General features: G+C 37.9%; 1 protein-coding gene across 4 annotated transcripts; it reads left to right on the top strand.

Moving 5' to 3' along the window:
- CRBN (cereblon) lies at positions 1 to 24,069 on the top strand. Of its 4 annotated transcripts, none has more exons than XM_032867437.1 (11): positions 1 to 121; positions 4,284 to 4,396; positions 5,013 to 5,215; positions 6,099 to 6,248; positions 10,215 to 10,374; positions 18,443 to 18,505; positions 19,697 to 19,781; positions 20,551 to 20,666; positions 21,311 to 21,375; positions 22,035 to 22,166; positions 23,399 to 24,069. In XM_032867437.1, exons 1-11 carry the CDS (start codon positions 55 to 57, stop codon positions 23,577 to 23,579), a joined length of 1,335 nt encoding a protein of 444 aa, XP_032723328.1. In that variant the 5' UTR covers positions 1 to 54; the 3' UTR covers positions 23,580 to 24,069. The 4 variants fall into 4 exon arrangements, with proteins under 4 accessions (XP_032723328.1, XP_032723331.1, XP_032723329.1 ...); XM_032867438.1 differs by having other exon boundaries at positions 15 to 121; positions 4,287 to 4,396; XM_032867439.1 differs by lacking the exon at positions 1 to 121 and adding an exon at positions 1,390 to 1,519.
- Positions 24,070 to 25,064: the final 995 nt, after the last annotated feature.

Below are 25,064 nucleotides of genomic sequence, written 5' to 3'. Positions count from 1 at the left end.
CCCCAGGCTGCTCGGGCACCGCCCTGTCCCAGCCTCCTCTTCGGGTAAACAGACATGGCCGGCGAGAGAGACCCGCAGGACGCTGCGCACAACATGGGCAACCACCTGCCGCTCCTCCCTGGTAACCTCCCGGGGCTGGCACCCGGCGGCGGGACGGGGCTAGGCTCGAGCCTTGAGCGGCGCGGCATGGCTAGGGAGACGGGCGGCGGGGCACCGAGGCCTGCCGGGGCGCCCCGGAAAGGCGACTGCACGTCAGGCCTCTGGCCAGAGACCGGGTGCCGGCGCATCTCTCTCACGCCGGGTCGCCCCAAGCTATGGGCGAGGGTTTTGGGATTGGGGAGGGGCCTGCTCCCAAGAACAGAGACCCTCCTTTCTCTGTCCATTGTGTGTCCAGAGCTTGGCTCCAGGGAAGCGGCTTAAAACTGAGGGGGAAAGAGGGAGGGTATATGGGGGACCCGGACAGGTTAACAGCCGTTACTTTTCTGGACTTCTTCCGTTTAATAAGAGTGACAGCTAACAAGTATTAAGCACTTACCATTTTAGAGGTCCTACAGTAAGCGCTTTGCATACATCTCTCTGTTTAATCCTCCCCGCATAACTTCTCTGATCCCGATTTGGTAGGTGAGAAATGGATTAGTGGATTAGTTCAGTGACTTGCCCAAGGTGACACAGTTGCAGAGCCGGAACTGCAGTTCTAGTCCTTCAGTCAGCATAGCCTCTGTCGCTTAACCACTTCAGTGCCAAGGCAGTATTGGTATGTTTTTCTCAAGGTTTGTAGCTCAAGCAGGTATAATATGCTTAGAATATAGAATATGCTCGATAGAGACTTAGGAGTGTGATCTTATATTGTTTTCTTTTTTCCATTTTATTTCACGAAAATTTAGACCTTGGCTTTATATTAGAATCCTGGGCGGAAAAAAAGTGTATGAATTCATTGTACAAATTTGTCATGGAAGGCTATAGAAGTGATGCTTTTTAAGAGGTTACCAGACAAACTGGGTCTGTTAGGTGAGTTCCTTCACCTCGGCCGGTTAGATGTGGAGTTGAAAATAGGTATGATACACAGTCTGGTACTTGAGGAGGTTTATAATCTCTATGAGGCAAAAGGTAGTTGATTTAGGACCTGGTAAATTAATGCTGTTATTGTCCTTAAGAGGGATTGAGGTAAAGCACTGTGAAATGGATCTGGAGACATCCAAAAGCATACACTTAGGATGGGGTTGTGGAAGAGAAGGCCTACGCTGAGGTAGGTTGAGTCTAATTTGTTGGGGGAGCTTGAGTCTCTTGCCAGTGGGTTGAGGCTTTTTTCTGTGGGTTGCCAAGAAACAATTGTGGGTTACAGGGAGTTGCCCAAGGAAGGCTTTTCTCGAAGGATGCATTTGTCCCCTGGGAGTTGTGTGAATTGAAGGAGAAGACTGAATGCATGCCCACCATATAGAAGGGACCTTTTATGTAAAAATAAACCAGAGTCAGAGTCGGTGGTTGTTCCTGAAGCCAACCTAACTGAATTGACATGAAGGTAAGTGTGTCAGCCTTTGAAGAGCTGAGCTGTTTATTTCAGAGACATTAGCCCCACTCTGAAGCTGCCAGATCCAGTGTTTCAGGAAGGTTACTGATGTTCTGTCGGCATTCATGCGGTGCTCCCGCATGAGATGAGTCATCAGGCTTCACCCTGGTAGTTCCGAACACAGCGTGTGTTTTGTTGAAAAGAATCAGGAGTGAGGGGTTGTCGGGTGGCTCAGTTGGTTAAGCAACTGACTCTTGATTTCTGCTTGGGTCATGATCTCAGGGTCCTGGGATCTAGCCCCCGCATCAGCTGCACACTCAGAGGGGAGTCTGCTTGAAGATTCTCTCCCTCTTCCCCCTCCACGCTCCCATGCGCACATTCTCTCTCTCAAATTAATAAATAATTTTTTTAAAAAAGAAAAAAAGAATCAGGGGTGAGAAGGCCCAGAGAGGTTGTAGATATAATAAAGCTTTTCTAAATCATATGAGTTTTATTTGTAAAGAAACATTGGATCACCCATAAGTCCATGTAGTATGAGTTGTTTTGAGGAGCAACACTCTGTAAATGCTAAGGAAATAGTTTAATATTTAAGATGCATAGAATCCCTCTTGGCCAACGGAAACATTAATAAATAAACAACCGAGTACAGGGAAGTGGGTTTTGGCCATATTTATGAGAAAGGCGACTGTATATAAGGAAATTGATTGAGATTCTTTTTTTTTTTTCTTTTGGTGAAAATTCTCTGATTTTAGCAAAAATATGTGTGAAGTGTTAGACAACTGGCCAACCATTTAAATATAAGTTGAAATAATTATGTTACTCTTTTTGACCAATTCCTGTATCTAGGAATTCCTGAGAATTAATAGAAAGTCCAGGGCAATTACTACATTGAAAAACATTTTTTTTTTCTTGTCAGGAACCCAGCTGGAAGTAACTTGACTTAAATAGTGACATACACAAAAGAAAATGACAGTTTTGTAATGACATTTTACCTGTTTAGAAGTGTATTTGGGGCATGTAAAAGTGTAGGAAATATGAGGTAAAAAATGAGATTCAGTTTTTCTAGGCCAGGATTTCTTAACCTCAACACGTTGGATTTGGGGGGCTGGAAAATTCTTTGTTGTGAGGAACTGTCCTGCCCGATGCAATCCTTGTAAGATGTTTAGCAGCATCTCTGGCCTCTGCCCACTAGATGCCAGTAGGGCTCTCCTAGTTGTGACAATCAAGTATATTTCCAGACATTTCCAAATATCCCTTGAGGGGGCGATCAGAACTGCTGATCTAGGGTAGGAATTTTACCCACAGCTGGCGTTAACAGGACAGACTCCCATTTAGTAGAATAGCACCTATTTTTCTAACTTTCTATTACTAATAACATCAAGGTTTTAAAGTAGATCGGCTTAGTTTTTACAATTTAAAAATTATGTGTGGGGAGAGTTTTCTAAGATACTACTTTAAAAGATGTTTTAAGTTCCATGTGAGCTTTATTTTTAATTTAAAATTCCAAAACAAAATTGGAATGAAAATGATTATAGACATTTCATTTTTTCATAGTACAGTGACAGCCAAGGAAGTGATGTCCCTGCTATGAGAATATTTTTGCTGGGTAGTAATGTTAACTTTTTCTGTTTTAATTAAAGGGCTTTCCTTCCTTCTTTCCTTCTCTCCCTCCCTCCCTCTTTCGTTCCTATCTTCTGTAAAAACTTTTAAAATTAAGAGTTTGAAAGACGCTTAGAGATTCTCTTGTTCCTGGCTGTCATTTTTCACATGTGGAAACTAAGGCATAATCAGGTGAAGTAAGTTGTCTAAGTAAGGCGTCTAAGTTAGTTACTACTGGCAAGAGGGAAGAAACAAATCTCACACACTGAAGAATTTAAGTATTTATGTAGATACTTCCTTTTCAAGGAGAAGGGAGCATAGTCCCTCACCTCTTAAGTGTGAGTTGTGCTATATAATTGGTTTCCAGAGAGTACAATGTGGAGGGCAGGAAAAGAGTAACTTTACAGTAGAGAAACCTGACAAAGAATACCTCAGGCGGGTGATTCTGGTCAACATCAGCAGTGATAAGTCATATTGATCGTACGCACCCTTGATACGATGTGAGGAACACAGCCCTTAGCCTCTTGTGGTGTTCTCCCCAAGGTATATAACCTCAGTGTAATCATGAGAAATACATCAAATTCTAATTGAGGGACACGCTACAAAATGCCTAAGTAGTACTCCTCACAAATGTGAAAAAATGTGAAGGCCATTAACAATAAGGGAAGTTTGAGAAATGAGCCCCAAAGAGGCTAAGGAGACATGACAGGTAAATGTCATGTGCCAACCTGGATGGGATCCTGAAACAGAAAAAGGATAGTAGGTGAAAATAAGAAAATCCGAATAAAACGTGGCGATTAGTTAGTAGTAATGTACCCACACTGATAGCTTAGACAAGTGTACCATACTAATAGAAGATGTTAGCTTATAGGGTAAGTGGAGGGGAGAGCTACAGGAAAAGGAAATCTCTGTACTGTCTTTGCAATCTCTGTGTAAATCTTGAACTATTCCAAGGGAAAAAAAAAAAAAAAGTGATTAGTAACAGAGCCCGGCATAGACCCCAGGCTCTGGCTGCCTCTTCACAAGATGTGGAGATCACCACATGCGAGTGGTGTTTAGAAGAAGCCCTCTCATGGGCTCAGAATCCTCATGAAGGAATTATGCATTTGAAGGGGAATATTGCTTTGACATTTTCTTGCATCCATTTTTTGTTTCTCATACTCTTTTACTTTTATAGCAGAGAGTGAGGAAGAAGATGAAATTGAAATGGAAGTCGAAGACCAGGATAGCAAAGAAGCCAAAAAACCAAACGTCATAAATTTCGACACCAGTCTGCCAACATCACATACAGTATGTACTATAACAAATCTTATACAGTAGATGCATACATATGACAGTAGATGGAGGTTCCTTACAAGTGACTGAGGTTAGCCTTATTGGATATTACTTCATAGTAGGAATTGTGGATGAGGACATGGGCATTTGCCAGTAAATACACATGCTTAACTCTAAACACATGCTAATTTTCAAGTGGTTTGATACTATGTCCTGGACAATTCTTTGAAGAATTGTCTTCCTCCGTATGTTTCTGCTAGTAATGGAGCTACTAAAGTACTCCTTACTCTCTGCACTACTTGGTACTAGGGTGTTAGTTAACATTCTAACATTTTATAGTTGTCATGTGTGATATTTGGACATAGAGATGTTTTTTATCTTAGTCAAAGAAAAATATTTTGAACTAAAAAATGCTCTAGAATTTGTGAGACATTCCTCAAAAGATAATAGAACTTCCACTCGTTAAGAATCAGAATTAGATTTTTGTGTGGGAGGCTGATGCACCGACTTTATTATTTAAATAAATACTTGTGTCTGTTTATATTTCTTTTAATCTGATTTGCTCCTTACGTTGAGTTTGTACTTTTATTACATGTCTAAAATGACAGCGTATCTGTGTTTTCTTAAATAGTATCTGGGCGCTGATATGGAAGAATTTCATGGCAGGACTTTGCATGATGACGACAGCTGTCAGGTTATTCCAGTTCTGCCACAGGTGATGATGATCCTGATCCCTGGGCAGACCTTACCTCTTCAGCTTTTTCGTCCTCAGGAAGTCAGCATGGTGCGGAATTTAATTCAAAAAGACAGAACCTTTGCCGTTCTTGCATACAGGTAAAATATTAGAATGAATTTGCTTAACACATTCTCTCTCATGTAGAGCCACGGCAGAGGTCAGTGTTGAAGCCAAACCTGACTATTATTTTGCATGCACAGGAGACTAGATAAGGATGTGAGGTAAGAAATTTTGATGAAAAGATTGAAAGTGCAAGTTGGACTATTCTTACTGTTCTTATTACCATTTAGATCAGACATTCACTGTAACACACAAACTTTCTATATTTGAAATTTAATCACTTCTGTCTAATGAAAATTTCTAGCATCTTATTTTCAAGCACTGTCATTATTTAAAGAGAAAGAGGGCTTTGACATTTTAATGTAAAGGATTACTTTTACAAAGGAGTAACTTGTTCTTTTCTGTGTCTCGGAATTCCTGCGTTGTCCCATTACAGGCCAGTGGCAAACTGCTATTTCAGGTGTTCTGTGTTAACCAAAGGAAGTCAGTGGTAGAGGCAGGAGATGAACTCGGGGATTTCCCACCCGACTACAACGCTGCTAAGATTAAGCAGCGGCAATGACGGTCTACTGAAGTAAAAGAATGTCTCGTTTGGAAAATGAGAGTTTAAACCCCTGTCAGTCTTAGATCATTTTCAATGACTACAGAGACCTATTGTTTTCCTAAAGAGCTCTAATTGGAATTCCTTTTTTTGTTGTTGTTGTTTTTTGCTCTCATTGTAATACTGAAGCCTTCTATGTCTGCATTCCTCATGTGATTACAAAATAAAATGATAATAGCTTTGCAGTAGGGCTAAATGCTGTAACTTTTTTATCATGTGTATTGCTTTTGCCACTTTGCACATTTAAACTTTTTTGCCAACTTTGCATATTTAAAAATTAAATGTTCAAAATTATTTCCTTTTAAAATTTATCTTGGAAGTAATATACAGGAGAGGGAAGCACAGTTTGGAACAACAGCAGAGATATATGCCTATCGAGAAGAACAGGATTTCGGAATTGAGATAGTGAAAGTGAAAGCAATTGGAAGACAAAGGTTCAAAGTCCTTGAGCTAAGAACACAGTCAGATGGGTAAGAAATACCATGGATCTTAAAGCTATGTGTACATCATTAAATGAGGTGGTTTTCTTATATTTGTTTTTCTATTGTACTCATCCTTAACATTTTGTAACTTTGAATTAGTTCTCTTTCCTTTGAAGGTATAGCCTGGTGGTTTCCATCTTGGCTATGCATCAGAACCACTTAGGAAGTTTTAAAACTATAGAAGCTTGGGTTTCATTCTCATCTCCCATCCCTAAAGAGTGGTTTAACCTTGGGTGAGGCTGTAGCGTCTTTTTTTCATGATTTCCAGGTGATTCTCATGACCCTCCAGGTTTGAGAATAGTCATATAAACCCAAAGTGCATTGCCTTTGGGGATTGGGCCTCTTTGGGATTGAAGGCCTCTCTTCAGAGTGGAGAGGCCACAAGCTTCTGCGCTCTCTCTGTGTGCGGCACCGGGACAGCTGTGGTGTTTGCAGTATTCCTGTGATATTTGAAAACCACACCGGTTGCACCTGCCAGCTGTTCCATCTGAGCTGTAGAAGCCATTTGCAGTTAACACCCATCTCTGGTGTGAATTTTACATCACCCACGAATGTATTCACATATAATAAGTGGTCAGTAAATGCTTGTTGTCTCTGTACCTTATAAAGTTTGGAGATTCTCTGAGTATGTTGTTTTAACAGTTATTGTGGTATGGTTCTCATGGTTCAAGCTTTTAAAGTATCACTAACCTCATCAAAAAAAAAAAAAAAAATCCAGTTCACCTTTCTTTATTCTTTTAAAAACAAAGCAAAACAAAATAAGCATTTGTCCAGATAATTGATGTTACCTTTTGAGGGAGTGGTTCTCAACTCTGGCACATAAGAATCACCTGTGATGTGTTATAAGGATACAGATTCTTGGGGTTCACCCAGTCCTAGTGAATTGGTCTCTTTATAGTGAAGCTGAAAATGTTACCTGACCTCTGTGTTGAACAGATAATATCTTGTGAACACGTGGAACTTCAGAAGTGTTGTCTTGTTCACATGGTGGACATTTACAAATATCACTGAATTATGGAAGTATAATGGACAAATAAAGCAACCCTTTGGGGCTAGAGAAAGCATAGAAAAATGAGGGATGAGATACCAGAGCCCTCAGTGGTACCCCCAGAACATTCCCAGTGCAGACTCTTAGGGTGTTAACACACTGTACTATCATTTTAGGATTGTTTATCAGTCTCCATCAATAGATGAGCTGCCTGTATGTTCTACACTTAGAACCATAAATGCTATGTGAATGAATGAAACAGTGTGCTCCTGGGGGCTCTGCATTGTGATAATTAGCAAGCTGTTCTGTTACTGCAGATTTTACTGACAGTTCCATATTTAAAGTACTTCTTATCCTCCTTACAAAATTTTTATTATTTGTGGATACTATATTATAGGAACCATAAAAGAAAAATGACTTGGGAGAAAAGTATGTTTGTGAGGCTTTCTTCACTTTTGATTGTGGAAAAACTCTTTTCAACACAAGGTGGCAGTAGACCATTAACTCTGAAAACAGGTCAAAGAACTATGTTTGACTCTAATGAAGGTAAACATGAAACTGATAGGGTTAGACAAGATTTGGCTTGGGAACATTCTCTTTATTATTCCATAGGCCCACTGCTAAGACCTCTCACAGAGGTGAGTCTTTCTTACTATAAAAGGCTTCCCTAGAGTGGGATTTCTCTGGTTGCTTTGGCCCTCTGGCTTATAACTCCCTTTAGTAGAAATGGTGAGATGGAGATAATATAGGGCATTTTCCTCTTTTTCCAAATAAGACAACTAAGTATTAGAGAGATGAAGTGATTTGCCCAAATTCATGCAGCTAGTAAGCAACAGTTGGTTGATTCTAGGTCCCCTGACTTCCAAACTTACGCTCCTCTTACTCTACTTGAACTCCCTCCATAGCACCTTGAAACTTGTAATACATTGAAACTCAAGCCATTTTCCTTTTCTCCAGTCAAGTAGTGCTAGATAATAGTCATATCTCTTTAATGTAAATGACCCTTCATTTAAAAACTATATAGCCCTGCCTTCTGGCCTCTTCTGAGTTAGGAGTCTTTATTTCTTCAGCATTTTCTGAACACATGGAAGGGTTTTTTTGTTTGGTTGGTTTTGTTTTTTTGAAAAGTTAATGATAAAGTAGAAGTGTGTCATTGAATCACCATAGAACCCTTCAAAAATTCCTGAGGATTCCTTAGCATGTGGAGAGAAGGAGATTAATACCCTATTGGGAATTACAGGACAAGTTCTCTTACCTGTCATATCCAAAACCGATAATCAATAATTATCTGAATTACTAGAACTGTCTGAACCTAATTTGGAAGCAGTTTTTATTGCTCAGCTTTATTCATTAAAGCCATTTTATTTAAGTCATATTTCATTGTTTTTTTAATATTACTTACATAAATTATGTACCTGTAATCACAAAGCAACTGCTATATACAGATTGGAAAGAAAGAAAAGTAGATTTGTTTAAAACAGAACCCACCAGGTGGGAGAACTAGCACATGCGTGCAGCGGACCCTGGGCATGTCTAGCAAAAGCAGCGGAGAGCGTTGCTCAGTCCTGCAAGGCAGTTGGGACAGCTGGTACTGCAGACTAATCTGTAAAAGGATCAGAAAGCCAATCTTTCAATTTATAAAATTGAAATAAATCTTTCAATTTAGCATAATACAATAAAATCTTGCATGATAGTTGAGTTAAACATCATTCATTATTTACTTGCTGATGACTTTCAAGAAGACTCAGATTTCTAAACATTTCTGTAGAATGGCACACACTTTGTTTTTAAAAATAAGATTTGTGTTCATGTGACAGCTGAAGAAAGAGATTTTTTTTTGTTTTTAATGACCTCTAATAATATGAGAACAATTTGATTATAGTTTGAACATGTTTGTTTTTTTTTTTTTTAAGATTTTCAGCAGTCATGCATACATAAATTTGAGCTTGCAGGAGGGAGATAAAGTTAGTGGAACGAGTCTAACCAAGTTAGCCATTTTCATTTAATAAATAAGTAGAAGTATCAAAATTTCACTCCTAACTTTTTGTGGGTCAAGGCAGTGAATAATATGAAAAACCACTTGAGAATTTCTAAACATAATTAATAATGAAGCAGAAACTGTAATACATTGAACTTTGTCAGTCTGATAGTGATTTGTTCGAGCATTCGAATGTACTAATATATTCTTCATTTCAAGAGCCGTACTCTAGGAGAAATGCTTCAAAAGAAAATAGCTCATAGGTACAGTATTCCTGTTGGCATTTCTTCATGATGAGATGTTTGTGGGTATGATATTCTCAAGTAGTCTGGAAATAGTGACTTCACTGTCATGGGAGTTTAAGTAATTTTTAGGTAAGAAAAGATAATACGCATATTTTGATTCTTTGCATTTTCAGGTTAAATGTTTGAGGAGGAGAAAAAAGAATGCACATATCAATACAGGGTACATGTAATTCTGTAGTCTTATTTTAACTATCCATAAAAGTGGGTTCTTATTTTCTATTCCTTTCTCTACCTATTCTTCCAGTTAGATTAGACTTAGGAGAAGGGACAGTTGTAAAAGCCAGGCAGCAGATGGGGATCTGGGAGGGATTGTAGGGTATTTAAGAATGTCTAAGAAACTAATTTAGAAGTATCAAGCAGTAGTAGATGGTTGTAATTTGATTTTTTAAATTTCGTTTCATCAGTAGATTCTATATTTATCTGAAATACACAAATCTCCCTTTACATTTCACAGAGATTGAAAATCTATGCTTTAGGTTATCTTTGATTTTAACATTGGTATAATTTCTGGAATAAAGTATTTCTGAAAATTCTTGCATCTTAACATCAGTATCCTATGGATATGTTTAAAAAAGAAAACTGAAAATCTTAGTATTTAAAATTACCCATAATGTTTAGAAACTTAATAGTTTGAGTTAGTTTATTTTAAAAATGAACACCATGCTTGGTTCTCTTTATTTTAGAATCCAGCAAGCTAAAGTGCAAATTCTTCCTGAATGTGTGTTGCCTTCAACCATGTCTGCAGTTCAGTTAGAATCCCTCAATAAATGCCAGATATTTCCTTCAAAACCTGTCTCATGGGAAGACCAGTATTCATGTAAATGGTGGCAGAAATACCAGAAGGTGAGAAACTGACTTTTTATGCATCTTCAAAAAATGAAGACAGGTTGTTTTTTTTCCTGTATTTAAGAAAGGAACACAAACAGCTCTCATGTTTCATTCCCCAGACACCTTCTGTGGTAATACTCTAGCTGCATTTGATCAAGCTAGAGCTTCTGAAAATTTCATGGGCAGCCATTTATGTAAAAGCAGTTTGCAAAAATAGTAGAATGTCACAATTCTGAAAGGTGTTCTTGCTGCTATGCCTGTCAGTTGTATATTAATTAATAGTTTGTGATTTTTACTTCTGGAGAAATCTCTTACTAAATCTCTTACCATCAGATCAGATGTTTGGCTCTTGAATTACAAACACATTATCTTAAAGAAGCGTTTCAAGTAGCACATAGTAGCCATGTGTTTCAATTTTTCTGGACTTCTGAAAGAAAAGCTTTTTAGCTGTCTTTTTATACATTGTGGTTGACACCACAAAAGTTGGCTTGAGACTATGTGCTCTGTTAAAGCATTGGTTGTTTCGGCATTAGTTCTTACACATATCCTTTTGGCTAGATCACTCTAGAAAATAATTGATGAAGCCTTTTTCTACTTATTTTTGCGATGTATCAGTTTTGAGTATACAATTCCTGCCTAAAGGAAATGACTATCCACTTTTAAATTTAGGAAGTACAGGTTCTTTGAGGTTTATCTTTTTAAAATATGGAGATAATTTCTATTTTAACCTGAAAAATTGTGCACTAATCACCCCTATTCTTTGTCAAGTCATGCAGGTTTTAATTGTGAGTAAATTACCATAAGATCCTGATTTAATATCAGTATAGACAATTGAAAAAGGAGTATTCTGCACTAGTCCATGTACCACCATTTTTAATGTTCTTGAGGTCGAGTTCGTCTAGTTTTCAGAGAGGGCCTTGTGAGAATGGCTTCTTGGCAGGCAGCAGGCTCATAACCAGGTGTCTGTAGGCTTCTTGATCTTGTTATTCTGTTTCTCAGTTGGACAATTAGAGACATGGTTTTGTGTGTTTTAACAAGTGTTTCTAGAAAGAATCTAATAAATGTTTAGATTGCTTAAGGATTCCCATGCCACCTTAACACTAATATTTTTGAAGATTTAAGAAATACTGCCTTAAGTTTGTAGGCAACTTTTGTATAGTTAGGCAGTCCTTCTTTTTTCAAACCTGATAGAGACATACTTTCACCCCTGTTTTAGTTTAATGGTAGAACAGTGGAAGATTTTGTCACCATGGTCATTTTAAATATCACTTGAAATAAGTATGTCAGAGTCAGCTCTGAGGTACATGGCTCCAAGGAAGTAGCTTTGGAATTTATTAAGTTGTTTAATGCCTAATAGTGTGTTCAGCACCGGGTGCTGGTGTGATGTTATGTGGCGGGGAAACTGCATCAAGATGCTGCCTATTTATCATATTTAGATAGTTGCATGTTTCAACCATGGGCTTGTTTTTTAGGAGAAATCAAGTGTTTTGATTTGTATCATTCTTCTGCACTAAGATTGGTTGTTAAAAATTAACCATGAAAAAATCCCAATTTTTCTTTGTAAAGTGGTAAGCGTAGGGTATGACAGTCATTCATTCCTGGCTTAAGTGCTCCATGCTGGCTGTGTGTCCTTGTCTGTGGGATCTTGCCATCTTAACCCTGATGAGTGATGAGTTAAATTATGAGTTAAACAAATAAGACTGCTTTTTTATTCTAATTTTTGTATGAATTACTGATTGACTTCCTGTCCTGTAGCTTGTTCACAGTAAATTCCAAATTAGGCCTTTGCAGCAGGGCTGCCACTGGCTTACCACAGGCAAAGAGAGCCAGACATGAAAAGACCAAGGAAGCATGTTTATTTGGAACCAGGTCCGTTTTTACCCTCTTGTCTTACTTTTATAATAACAATAATAATAATTATTGTAATTCTAGACCCTCAAACATTAGCACTCGGTTACTTTCATGTTCAGAGTTGCCAAGGACTAAACAGAAGGTGCTAAGGAAGAAGAGAGGCATAAACGGTTTTAGGTTTAGGAAATACAGTTCCTTCATCCTGTGTGTATTGCAGATTGTTAAATGTGTTCCCTTGCTTAAAATTTGAGTAAAGTTTGTTAGGTTCTGAAATTTGGGTCTAGATCACTAGGCAAGAAAAATTGCTTCATCTGTTTTGGACTGCAGATGGCCTAAAAAACTGTTCTCCGCCTTGAGCCACTCACAAAGTGAAGGGAAAGAGGATGGTAGGTGTCCTTGGCAGTCCACATGTGCTGGTCCTGTCTCTAGTTTGGCTTACCACACCGTTAGCCAGGTGCTAATGTACCACAGGACTAGATCGCATAACACCGCTTGTCTTTAGATGGATCTAAGGCTCAAGTCACTCCTCTTCATAGAGTTTATTCACATCTGCCCCATACTACCCACCAGCATCTTCAGCAGTACATCAGTTTTTCTTCCATGTCTGAGAAGTAGGTAGTCAGAATTGGAAGATGCTCGTGTGATTCTAAGCCAACCCAAGCTTACCAAATTGCCCCACCTTTTTAGCAGAAATGGTATTTCGAGGGTCTCAGAGTGTGGCCTTCCTGATGTATATTCAGTGAACCTTGAAACTGCACACACTTCTCCACATTTGCCATTGAGAACTGCACATCCCAAATGACAAAGAATTAAACTTCCACAAGTATTCCTGTGTCATCGTCCACTCCAGCAGGGCAGCATCAGAGATGATGTCCCTAATCCCTAAGGAGTTCAGCCAGGATAATCAGGGAACACTCTTCCAGAGTTCATTTCCATCTGGAAATGTTCCTTGTTCTGTGATTTAATCTTTGAAACTAATGTTTACTTATTTCCTATCTCAGTGCCTTTCACCCCTCCCTGGGTTTATTGTAGTGGGGACTCAGTGAGGAAGCGTTTCTTTAACCTACTCGGGGGCATGACGTACACGTTTTTAAGTACACTCCCTCCTTACCCAGACTATCTCTTCATTCCTTTATTACAGCCCTACTGCGTTCATCAGAAAAGAGTTGACTGTGAAATGTAAAAAACTGAAATGTGGAAACAAATTAAAGTGTTTGATGCTCATCTTTCCAGTCTTGCTAAATTTATAAGCCATGCTCCTATGGAACAGTGAAGAACTGAACACTGACGGATTCCCAAGGGCAAAGCCCTCCAATGCAGGCTCACACATTGGTTTCCAAGTCTGCCGTACTTTCTCTGTGAAGACACAGATATTCTCATTTTGTTCTGTTTTCTTATGTGAAAGATACACTGTCCCGGACCTTGTTCTTTAAATAGGAGATTTTCTGTATTGGCTTTTGGAACATAGCTTCCTTGTCACTGCCAGAGCTGCAGTGTTCTCTGGTGTGGCTGCACTAGCCTGTGTCTAACCAGTCCCCAAAGATGACCGTGTACACTGACCCTTCATACACATAAGTATGTATGATAAATTCTGAGACATGGGATTATTGGAGGACAGGGAAGCTGCATTTGTAATTTGGACAGATATTTTCAGACTGTCTTACTGAAGGTTTTTCCCAAGTGTACCCTGGTATCAGCTTCACAGACAGTATAGTGTTCAACTTAGTTTTTGATGATCTGATAAGTAAAATACAGAATCTTGTTGGAGATTGAATATGAATTTCTTTGGATACGAATGAGGTGTAACATTTTGTGTTGAATGGCAATTTGCATTTTCTTTACTAGGAAGCATCTGTTCATTGTATTTGTCCTTTGTAGATTTTTAGTTCATCATATGTCAGGAAACTTACCCTTTTAGTTCATCATATGTCAGGAAACTAATAGGTTTCAAGTATTTTCCCTGGTTTGTGACTTGTCTTTGGCATATTTTAGAAAGGTTTTTTTTTTTTTGTCCTTAGGTAATTGAATTTACCTTTGTTAATGCCTCTGTATTCTGAATTATATCTAGAAATTACTTCCCCAGAGGAATCTTGTAAAAAACAAAATAATACTAAAAATGCCATCTTTTATCTTGATTGTTGATTTCATTGCTCTTAATGAAATCAAAACTTTTAAGCTTTTATCCATGTATGGTTTATCCTGCTATGAATTCAGTTCTGTTTTTTTTTCTGATGGCTCCCTATTGTCCTGTTAGCATTTTCTGAAAAGCTCATAATTTCCTTCACTGCTATGACCGGATGTCATGTAGACCAAATTCATGATTCTTCATTTTCTTCTGCTTTGTTGTCAGTCTCCATAATACTGTTACAGCCGTTGACAATTTATAATTTTTGTAAATATAAATATAACTGGTGACCCCCTTGCTAGTCTTCTCTTTTTTCAAGGTGTTTGTGGCTACTGTTGCTTTCTTTGCCTTTTCATAGGAACTTAAGAATCTGTTTTTGTCTTGTCCCAGAATAATAATAGGGGCAGTAAAACAGTAACATCCATTGCCTATTTTTATAGTAAAGAAGAAAAAAGTCTTGAAATCTTAGGCTCTGCATGGTCAGGCACTTCCGTGGACAGATTTGTGATTTCCCAGGCATACATCTTATCCTTGTAGTTGTGTATCTGCTTTGAGGAGTTTAGAACTCTCAGAGCAGGAAAGAGCATATCCTTCCATTTCCCTTTTTTCATTCAAGTAGGGATTTGGTAAATGAAGGAAGGAAAAAAAAAAAAAACTGGTAGCTTTTGAATTGCTTGGATAGATTATTTTCATTATTTACATTGCTGATCGTGATGGGATTTAATACAATAAATGACCACTTTTGGTCACTGTGTGTATCAGTGATGATGATATACTATTCATGCTTAGCCTTTTACATTACTCTTCCAATTTCATTGTACTTCAAAGAACCATTTAAGTGGAGTTTCACATTTTTTTAAATATTCCACATTATTAGAAGACAAAGGTGGAGCTATAGTTATGAAGTTTAAAAATGAAGAATGTGATGAATTTCCTTCAGGTAACAGATATTTCATTTTAAGGGGCTTTCTGCCTTCTTTCAGTAGTTAATCCTGTTCCCAGAGTGACTACATCTTCTCTAGATAATCAGTCAGTGGTCATTTTTAAGCACCTAACTTTTGGGCTGGTATTAAAACTTTTTTGAGGTGTAGCCCTTTTAAGAAGTAAGTCATGGTGTTGATCTATGTGAAGAATGCCAATAAATTGCTAGAACTTACCATCACTATTACCCAGATACAAGACAGGAGCCTCTGCTTATTGTATCAGAAGTCTAAATTAGACTTGAAATTGGAGATACTGCAATGGCCTAAATTTGGGCATTATTTGCTGTGTATAAGCTAGCTGGTCTTTTTTGGTGTACTTCTCTTCATTTTGTATAGTTGACTGTATAAAACACATCACAAATATGAAGGATAAATATATTTAATTGATCTATGATTAGAACTTTAGAGTCTGTCACGATAATCCTGAAAAAGAATTTTAATGGCGTTCTCACTGTAAAAAGGTACAGAACTGAGATACCTGTGTTGCAGGCTGGTCACATTCACCAAGCACGCATGGGCAGTAGGGCATGTGGTTACCATCCTGACCCGCTGCTCTGCTCTCAGTAGACTAGCTGGCCATGCTCTCTGGTCGCCTTATGTTCTCATGGGAAGGAATGTTTATAGATGAATAAATTGGTTTGGCTCCTATCTTGACATGAGTGCCAAATAAAATTATATGCTTTTGTATTACAAAAATGATCATTCTCCCATCGTTCTAAGTGTAGGTTAATAACTGAACAGGGAGTGTGTAGTGTGTGTCAGTCAGCCACACTGAAGCTTTGTTGGATTTTTGTCATTTTGTAATTCTGAGTATACCACCAGAAAGTAAGCTTCTCTGCAGTAAGTATATGCTCCACAGTACAAGAATTTTAGTCTTTGTTTTAATCCCTGGTTTACCCCAAATGTGTAAAGATAATTAATGCCTGACACATACTGGGCGCTCAAAATATTTTTTGAATATTTGAGTTATGGTTAGTCATACTCCCTGGATGCACAGTCTAGCAGTCCCCATTTATGAGCCTTGGGCAAGTTTTACCATCCTTCTGTGCCTCTGCTTCCCTGTCTTTGGAACGTGGATGATAATGCTACCAAACTAGAGAACTTCTGTAAGACACATACGGACATAGACGCCTCTGTTATTATTGAATAGTCAGGGTTGCCTGATAGGCTGCTTTAGTGTGTTTTTATTTTGTATGTTTATTCTGTAGTATTTATTTGTACTGTGATCAAAATCCTTAGTCTTAACTTTTTTTGGCTTAAACAAAGAACTGATTGGAGAGTAACTTAAGTGTCTTATGTTCTGGCTCCTCTGGCTTAAATTACTTTTCAAACATGTACTTGGAGGCCATCCCAGACCTATCTTTTGGTAACTTCAAATACAAGAAGTATTATATTGAACCTAAAATTCATCTCATTAAAGAATCCATTGGTTCATGAGCCTTGAAAAGTCTATCCTCATCCATGTAAGTATTTCCCTAAAATATTTAAAAATAATTATCATGTCCCCTTGAGAGGCAGCTCCAAACTGAACATCTGTAGAGCAAACTCTTGACCTCCTCCTAGCATCCTGGTCCCTGACAATTGAGGTTCCCATTTCTGACTGTCACAGAAGGGGAACATTATTGTCTCATCTTAGATTCTGGACTTCTTCAAGCACAGGATTGCAGAAGAGAGTAGGGTATGAGCTCTGCAGCACAAGGGTTAGTTCGTAACTGTCAGCTAAGTCCCAAGTCTTTCCTACATGTATCGTGTACCTTCCCCATTTCACATTCATTCGGTCTTGCAAGTACAAGCATAGGATCTCCCTTTCATTTTGTTACGTCTTAAGAGCTTGCTTTGCTTGTTCTACTATGGGACAGTCTGTGTTGAGCCACCTTCCTCCTTTCCCACCCACTTTTCATGTGTCATACCCAATGTCAGTTAACAGTCTACAAAAGTATGAGTATCTGTACCTCTGTAGGTTTTGTTTTCTTTATTGAGAAAGATGTAATCATTCTTTATTCTCCTCGGGTTTGATAGGCCTTGCTTGATCAGGTGCAGTATATCCTCTTCTGTATACATACACAACAAGGTATTACACTGTTCCTTGACATTTAGTTGTCTCCAGTTTGTTGAGGCTAACAGCACTACTGCAGTCTGTTCTCCCAGTCATATTTTTGTGTCCTATAAAACACCTTGTTCTCCAGACTTTCTTGGTAGCTTTTAGACATTTATTTTTCCAAATGAACTTTAACTTATGCTTCTTAATTCCAATCATGTTGGTATTACCTTGAATATAAACTTTGAGGACTGACATCTTAGTGATTATTGAGCCTTCTCATCAAGTGTAGAAATTCTACTGAAATTTAAGTACAATTCACATTTTTCTGTGGATTTAGGCACACTCTCATTTGGATTCCAAAATGCTATAATTGGAAGACATACCCAGTGCTTTTCCCCTTTCCTGAATTCTGTTAAATGGAGACTTAATCATGCTGAGTCTCAAGTGTATGATCATTGTTTTCTTTGAATTGCCTCATTTCTTATGTTTGCCTCTTGGTAATTCAGTTGAAAGCCATTTAGAGTTTTACATAAAGACCATTTGGATGATATTTTCACTGCACATACTGAACCAACAAATAATCAATAGTATAAAAGCAGGTAATGTGGTCAACAGAAGTATGTTTAGTCACTCTTCAATTTCATCTTAATTTTACTAAGTTTGCTTGGCACTGAAATTTCATGAACTTTGCCAGTAAGAATGACGATTCTAGGGTGCCTGGGTGGCTCAGTGGGTTAAGCCTCTACCTTCAGCTCAGATCATGATCTCAGGGTCCTGGGATTGAGTCCCACATCGGGCTCTCTGCTCAGCAGGGAGCCTGCTTCCCCCTCTCTCTCTCTGCCTGCCTCTCTGCCGGCTTGTGATCTGTCAAATAAATAAATAAAATCTTAAAAAAAAAAAAAAAAGAAAACATGATTGTCAAATTTAATAGAAAACTATCAGATACAGGGTTATCTACAAAATGTTCCATATTTTTGAAAGTAAAAATTTTTTTCCAGGGTCAAAATTAATTTTCAGGTATTTTTCTTTCCACTATAAGAATCTTTATAGAGTTTCTTAAGTGACTTTTTTTTCTGTTTTCAGAGAAAGTTTCATTGTGCAAATTTGACTTCATGGCCTCGCTGGCTATATTCCTTATATGATGCTGTAAGTATTACCTTGTACTTTTTTCTGGGGTAAGCCTTGTCATAATTAAGGGTCATAGTCTTTCATACTCAGTGATATCTCATTTTCAGAACTAATCCAATCTTTTACATTTAGGTAGAGCACGAAAGAATCAGATACTACTGAATTCACTTTGCCTTTAATCTATAGAATTTTTCATTTTCCTAGTTTCTAGTGGCTTATAAATTTAAGACAGGATGAGACATTTTGGGGTCTACTAAGGATTTGAAATGTGGTGAGCATAGGTAGATTTAGAAAATTAAAGAATCCCGTAATATTATTTTGGTTTTTTTCCGTATACGAAAATATGAACTTCTTATCTTCTGATCCCCAGTTAGTCCTCTACATCCTCAAGTGTTTTGCTTCTCAAATTGTAATACTTAGGCATCACCATGCCTTTCAAAACTTAAACTGGGTTTGTTCAAAGAATCTGGGTTTTAGACACAAAAGACTGTGTTTGAAGCTCTTCTATCGTTTCCTCTGTGGTTGGGGCAAATTACTTACCTAAATAATTGGATTTTAAAAATGGGAATAATGATGGTTACTGTACTTGCACATAGTAGGACATTCAACAAATGTTAGTCATTTCCCTTAGTGAATCATCTCATGCACAGATGTGGAATCTTGCTTCAGAAGACTAAGCACTGAAGGTTGAACACTTATCGCAAGCACAACACTAAAGGAAACTACAGTTCACTCTGTCCTGCAGCAGCTTTGGGCCATTACAGATAAACAAGTACTGTTCGTGTACATTTGTGAAAAGATAGTATGCACTGTTGTTTACTAAAGAGGTGCCAAGTAAGGTATGTAGGTAGCAAGTGCTTGTGAAGTTTATAGGAGCCACTGTCCCTACGAAGAGAGTCAGAAAGCCATCCTAGAAAGGGGGAGAAGAGAGGCCAGTTCCACACACAGTTGATCAGAGAACACCTAGAGGACAGCAAGTCAGGAGCCTATGCCACTGGGAAAAGACAGTGGAGGAGAGGGGCCTGGAAAGCCAACTTAGTGCTGGGCCCATGCAATGGGACTTTGGTCATCGGAGCGTAAGAAAACAGACACTCTTAAACAGGGATTCAGATTTTAGTACAGTGAGGACTTAAGTTGCTACTAATACATCTGGCATTAAGTTCTAAAAAGTCTGTGAACCTTATTATGGCTGCTTTTATTTTAAACAAGGAAACTTTAATGGATAGAATCAAGAAACAGCTGCGTGAATGGGATGAAAATCTAAAAGATGATTCTCTTCCTTCAAATCCAATAGGTATGCAAAGTCTACTTCCTTCCTATGGCCTTTGATGTTTTAGTAAATCATTTTTCTGTATTTTTATTCATTCAAAACATTTGTTTTGAGCATTTAAAAAAAATGAGTAGTTAATTGTAACAGAGTTCTTCAGTTTTGTGAGCAGTCTAATCTTAAGCAGTTTTCCTGTTAAGTTCAAATTGCAGACAAGATCAGGCATGTTCAGGGTGTTATGGCCATAGACCAAATTGCAGTAAATGGGGCACATTCAGAAACTTGAGTGTCAGGACTCTCCCTGTTCTTTAAGGTGGCTTTCAAAAGGACCCTAGTTCTAAGACTTATTTATCTTACGTACATATAATCTCTCTGGTTATAAGGTACAATTACTGTAGCCATCTTTCTAGTCTTGTAGCAGACTGACTTCTTATATCATGGGTTTGATTTTCATGTTTAAAAGATAAAAAAAAAAAAAAAAAGTGTTAATAAAAGAAACCCAAACTCTGGGGCGCAGCTCTTTGGAGCTTGCCACTCGCTGCAATAAACTTTCCCACCTATATTGCTCAAAATAAATAAAAGACATTTCTAAAAAACCAATTATGGGAAAAGAAATTAATTTTGGAACTTCCTAAGAATATATACTCAATAGCTAGTGTATTTTAGTATTGTTTATAATTATGTCTGGTACATTCTTTGGGAACTCTGTAGAGAGGGTTTATTTCAAAAAGACATTATTGTATGATTCGTATCTGCTTCAAAAATTTAAAACTTAAAAAACCACCATGTCTTTAAGATTTTTCTTACAGAGTAGCTGCTTGTCTTCCTATTGATGATGTATTAAGGATTCAGCTCCTTAAAATTGGTAGTGCCATCCAACGACTTCGCTGTGAACTAGATATTATGAATAAAGTGAGTAAAGTTACCATGTTCATGACACCCATATTTTAGGCTTGATTATCTATGGGACCCAGTCGTGTAGTCATGCAATTAGAAAACTAGTTGTTCGCTAGTTTTACATGATTTATTGTTTTCAAGATTTTAATTATTTATTTGAGAGAGAGTGCTCTAGAGAAAGACAGCAAGCATAAATGGGGGGGGGGGGGAACAGACTCCCCTCTGAGCAGGGAGCCCAACGTGAGACTCTGTCCCAGGACCCTGAGATCATGACCTGAGCCGAAGGCAGACACTTAACCAACTGAACTACCCAGCCACCCCGCTAGTTTTACATGATTTAAAGGATAATTTAGATATTTCATTTGGGATCATACAGACACTTAGACTGTTTTTACATCCCTCAAACACTTCCATTTCTACATAAAGCATTTGTGCTTATAAGTATCTATTACTTTTTGTCCTACAAAGTCAGTAGTTTTATAAGTGAGTGTCAGATCTCAGAGGTTTTCTCAGTCCTGCTTTAAAACTCTGTTTTTGAATGGTTGGAGGAAAGCATGGTATTTAGAAGGAGCAATACTCTAGTTTCTTGATGGGCTGTGTAATTACATAATTAAACAAGTGTGAATGTTCCCCACTAATTTTCTTTTAATTTTTTTTAGTGTACATCTCTTTGCTGTAAACAATGTCAAGAAACAGAAATAACCACCAAAAATGAAATATTCAGGTGAGAAATGTTCAGTATACTTCTGAATACATTTTCCCAACTGCTCTAACAGAGTTATAGTCAAGGCTGTATTTCCATTATCCATATATCTTCCTTATTAAAAACAGTCATTCAGCAAATGCTCTATGGGAGTTTAAGAAATCCTTCCTGACTGGGTGCTCAGCAGCAGTGGTGATATAAGATATTATTCACAAGTAACGGGCATGGTAAAGTCAAACAAGGGGGCAATTCTTTTCTTCCCCATTCCTGCTAGGTAATTTGTTTATCTTCCTAGTGATTAAGGACCTAAGATGAATGCCTCAGATAGGATCTTCTAGGCACACATAGGGCCCTTCTGAACATGTACTGATCCTGTGTGACATAAATGTGTAAGAATTACTTTAGTACAAAATGATAATTATAAATCAGGACAGTAAGGAAACTGTTGCCTACAAAGTAATCAGTTACCTAAGGATGCCTAATAGGACCTTTTCACTGTACTTCCACTCTCAGAGACTCCTTTAGATGAGCTCCGTTTTACAAACATGTAGACTGAATGAAACTGGGCTGACTCCCAACCTCCTGTTTACATACTAAAGGTCTGATGTTACCTCTTACAACCTCATTAGACTTTCTCCTTTCCATTCTGACTTATCTTCTATGCTGATTATCTCTTGTAGTTTATCGTTGTGTGGACCGATGGCAGCTTATGTGAATCCTCATGGATATGTGCATGAGACACTGACCGTGTATAAAGCTTGCAACTTGAACCTCATAGGCCGGCCTTCTACCGAGCACAGCTGGTTTCCTGGGTAATGTGGTGGTTACTTTTGCGGGGTGGGGGGGGGGGCGGTTGCCTTAATTGGACAGAGTCCTAAGCAGAGTTGTTAGAATTATAATCAAAAATAGACAATGAGATGAATACTATTTCAATGCTCTTCATTTTATGAATGGCTAGTAACAGCTACTTTGGCACACTCTCACGAAATATGAAGTTAGAAGGTTGCCAACTGCAGTTATCCTTAAATTAACTATGCATTTCATCCAGACTTTCCATTTTTCCTTTTAGCTCATTCTGAAAACCAGCTGGCTTATAACCCAGTAAAACTGTATCTAAACCACATTCTGTAGTATGTCAAACTAGAGAGTATTTCCCAAGCAGTGACAGACAAAACAGCTGGAAAAGCCATTGAATTCAGGTTTTCTTCAATTTTTCTTTTTCTTTAGCCCAGTGCCCTTCAAAGTAGGAGCCTAGGACCAGCAGCACCACCTGGGAACTACTTAGGGTTCTTGACAAGAGTAAGGATGAGGGAATTCTGGGTCATTCTTTGATTTTGAAAGAGGCAAGCAGAGATTTTGGGGGGCACCTGAGTAGCACAATTGGTTAAGCATCTTTTAGTTTCTGCTCAGGTCGTGATCTCAAGATAGTTGAGATCAAGAGATCAAGCCCCACATTTGCTTAAAACACCATCCCCCAGGCTTTCTCTGTCTGAAATAAATTAAAAATAATAATTGCCATTTTGGACATAGGACCATATCACTTGGATTGTCCAGTCTTATTTATAAGGATTAAAACTAGAATTAACTTGTTAATAAACATGTGGGAATATACCGAGGGAATGGTTCCAGTGACATGATTTGGTTTGCTACTTATAATTTGAGTTTCTGGATGAATTTTCTGACAAAATCATACTTCAGTGAAGTAGTTCTTAGATTTTTAGATGAGAAATTCATGTATCTCTCCCTCCCACCACCTATTTGAACTCACAAGAATGTATTTCTGGAGGTGGATGGTGTTTTGTAACATGACTGCAATACAAAACCACCAAGGAAAGGTACCTGTAAGTTAATCCATATCAACAAGATTCAGTTTTTTGTCCAATGCCAAGAGAGAAAAAAAATAAACACAGCTTAAGAGCACAATCAAATTTGTTTCAGGAAACAATATAGAATTTAGCTCTGTCTTGGTAACAGCCTTATACAATGATAGGCTTGGGGTACAGAGATGTGTTTCCTTAGCTGATACCCTTCTTTAATTTTGTAGGTATGCTTGGACTATTGCCCAGTGTAGGATCTGTGCAAGCCATATTGGATGGAAATTTACGGCCACCAAAAAAGACATGTCACCTCAAAAATTTTGGGGTTTGACTCGATCTGCTCTGCTGCCCACTATCCCAGACACTGAAGATGAGATAAGCCCCGACAAAGTAATACTTTGCTTATAAACAAATGCAGTGGAGATAAAGTTAGTATTTATTAAGTTGGTCTTGTAAAATCAGATCTGCTTTGGAAATTACTGCATTTGATGCATACCCAAGTAAAAAGCAACATTACATGGAAGGTTGCAGTTTCTTAGTCAAAAGGTATTTGAAGTTTTAAATTAAAATATACTATTGAAAGGATGAAAAACAGTCTAGAAAACTTGGTTTTTAGGAATATCTACCTTAGTACCTTGGTATCATTATAGTCTGGCCTGCTAGTACATGAAGACCTCTCTGAAAGGGAGGAGATGGGTTTCCTGCACAAACTTATTGGTAATTCCTCTAACACGCGGTTAGCCACTTGCTCATGATACATGGAACCAACAGCAAGTTCTTACCTGTGCTCTGACAGAAGTTCCCAAAGCTAGGGTGCCAAATACAAGGTCCTTTAATTTTCTTGAGTTTCTCTCATACGGATTTGTAAATTTTGAAAATATTAAAGAGTTAAAATATACAGTTTGAGCCCCAAAATAGTGTTCATTTCCTTACGCATTTGTTAGTGAGAAATATAACTTATTCGCTCAGTGTTTGTCTGAACAACCTGGTTATTCTGTTCCAAATTCCAATTTGAACCTAAATTAATACGGAATAGAGATATTTATTAGAACACACCTCCCTTCTATCTGGTTAAAAGTAACTGTATTTTGTAAGCACCTCCCTTCCATGTAAATTGAAAATCTGTAAGTAAAATTTAAGAGCAAACAATACTACACCATCTTTGTTTAAATAATGTAAAATATTTACTCACAAGCTGGTTAATTTAAGCATTAAGATGAAGTTTTAGACTGATTAGCCACCTACCTCTTCACTTCTATGTTCAAGTGTTGATTGGATCCTTTCACATTTGTGTAAATATGACAACTTCACTGCTTTACATAATTGGGGAAAGTTCAACTAATGGGGAGAAATGTATGAGGCCAAAAACAGACTGTTAAATCTCTTGTTTTAATTTATTAATATTTTCTTTTACCAAATGTGCAATGGTTATGATTGCCTAAACTAAAATGCTCAACAGAAGATCTCATGTTGTGTATTTATGTACAGGAGGTTAAGTGAAAAGCATCTCAAGAACGCTGTCCGTTCTGTAGAACATCCCCAAGCTGTAGGGGTTTTGTAGTACTAACAACCTTGGGTTTATAGGACTGTAACCAGTTCTTCAGACAGCCTTACCCTATGCCAGCAGCACAGTCACAGAGAGTGCACACTACTTTTACTTTTGCTACCTGAAGGGTATAGTCTCACAGTGTTCTATTTTGTTTACTAACAAACACTGGCCAATAAAATTTTCAGATATTTAAAAGAAATGCATTTAACACTATTTTAAACTGGTTTTGTAAGTAACAAAATAAGACCTCTGAAATACCTCTCTCTACATACTTCTATTTAGAAACACAGATTCTCTGATTTTAGTGAGACTTAAATTACTAACTTGTCCCCACAAGGGACGGA

The sequence above is a fragment of the Lontra canadensis genome, unplaced genomic scaffold, assembly GCF_010015895.1.
Source record: "Lontra canadensis isolate GAN:19392208 unplaced genomic scaffold, GSC_riverotter_1.0 scaffold34, whole genome shotgun sequence".
In the NCBI taxonomy this organism is placed as follows: domain Eukaryota; kingdom Metazoa; phylum Chordata; class Mammalia; order Carnivora; family Mustelidae; genus Lontra; species Lontra canadensis.
Note: the sequence above shows the minus strand (reverse complement) of the source record. Positions and strands in the feature narration are given on the sequence as shown.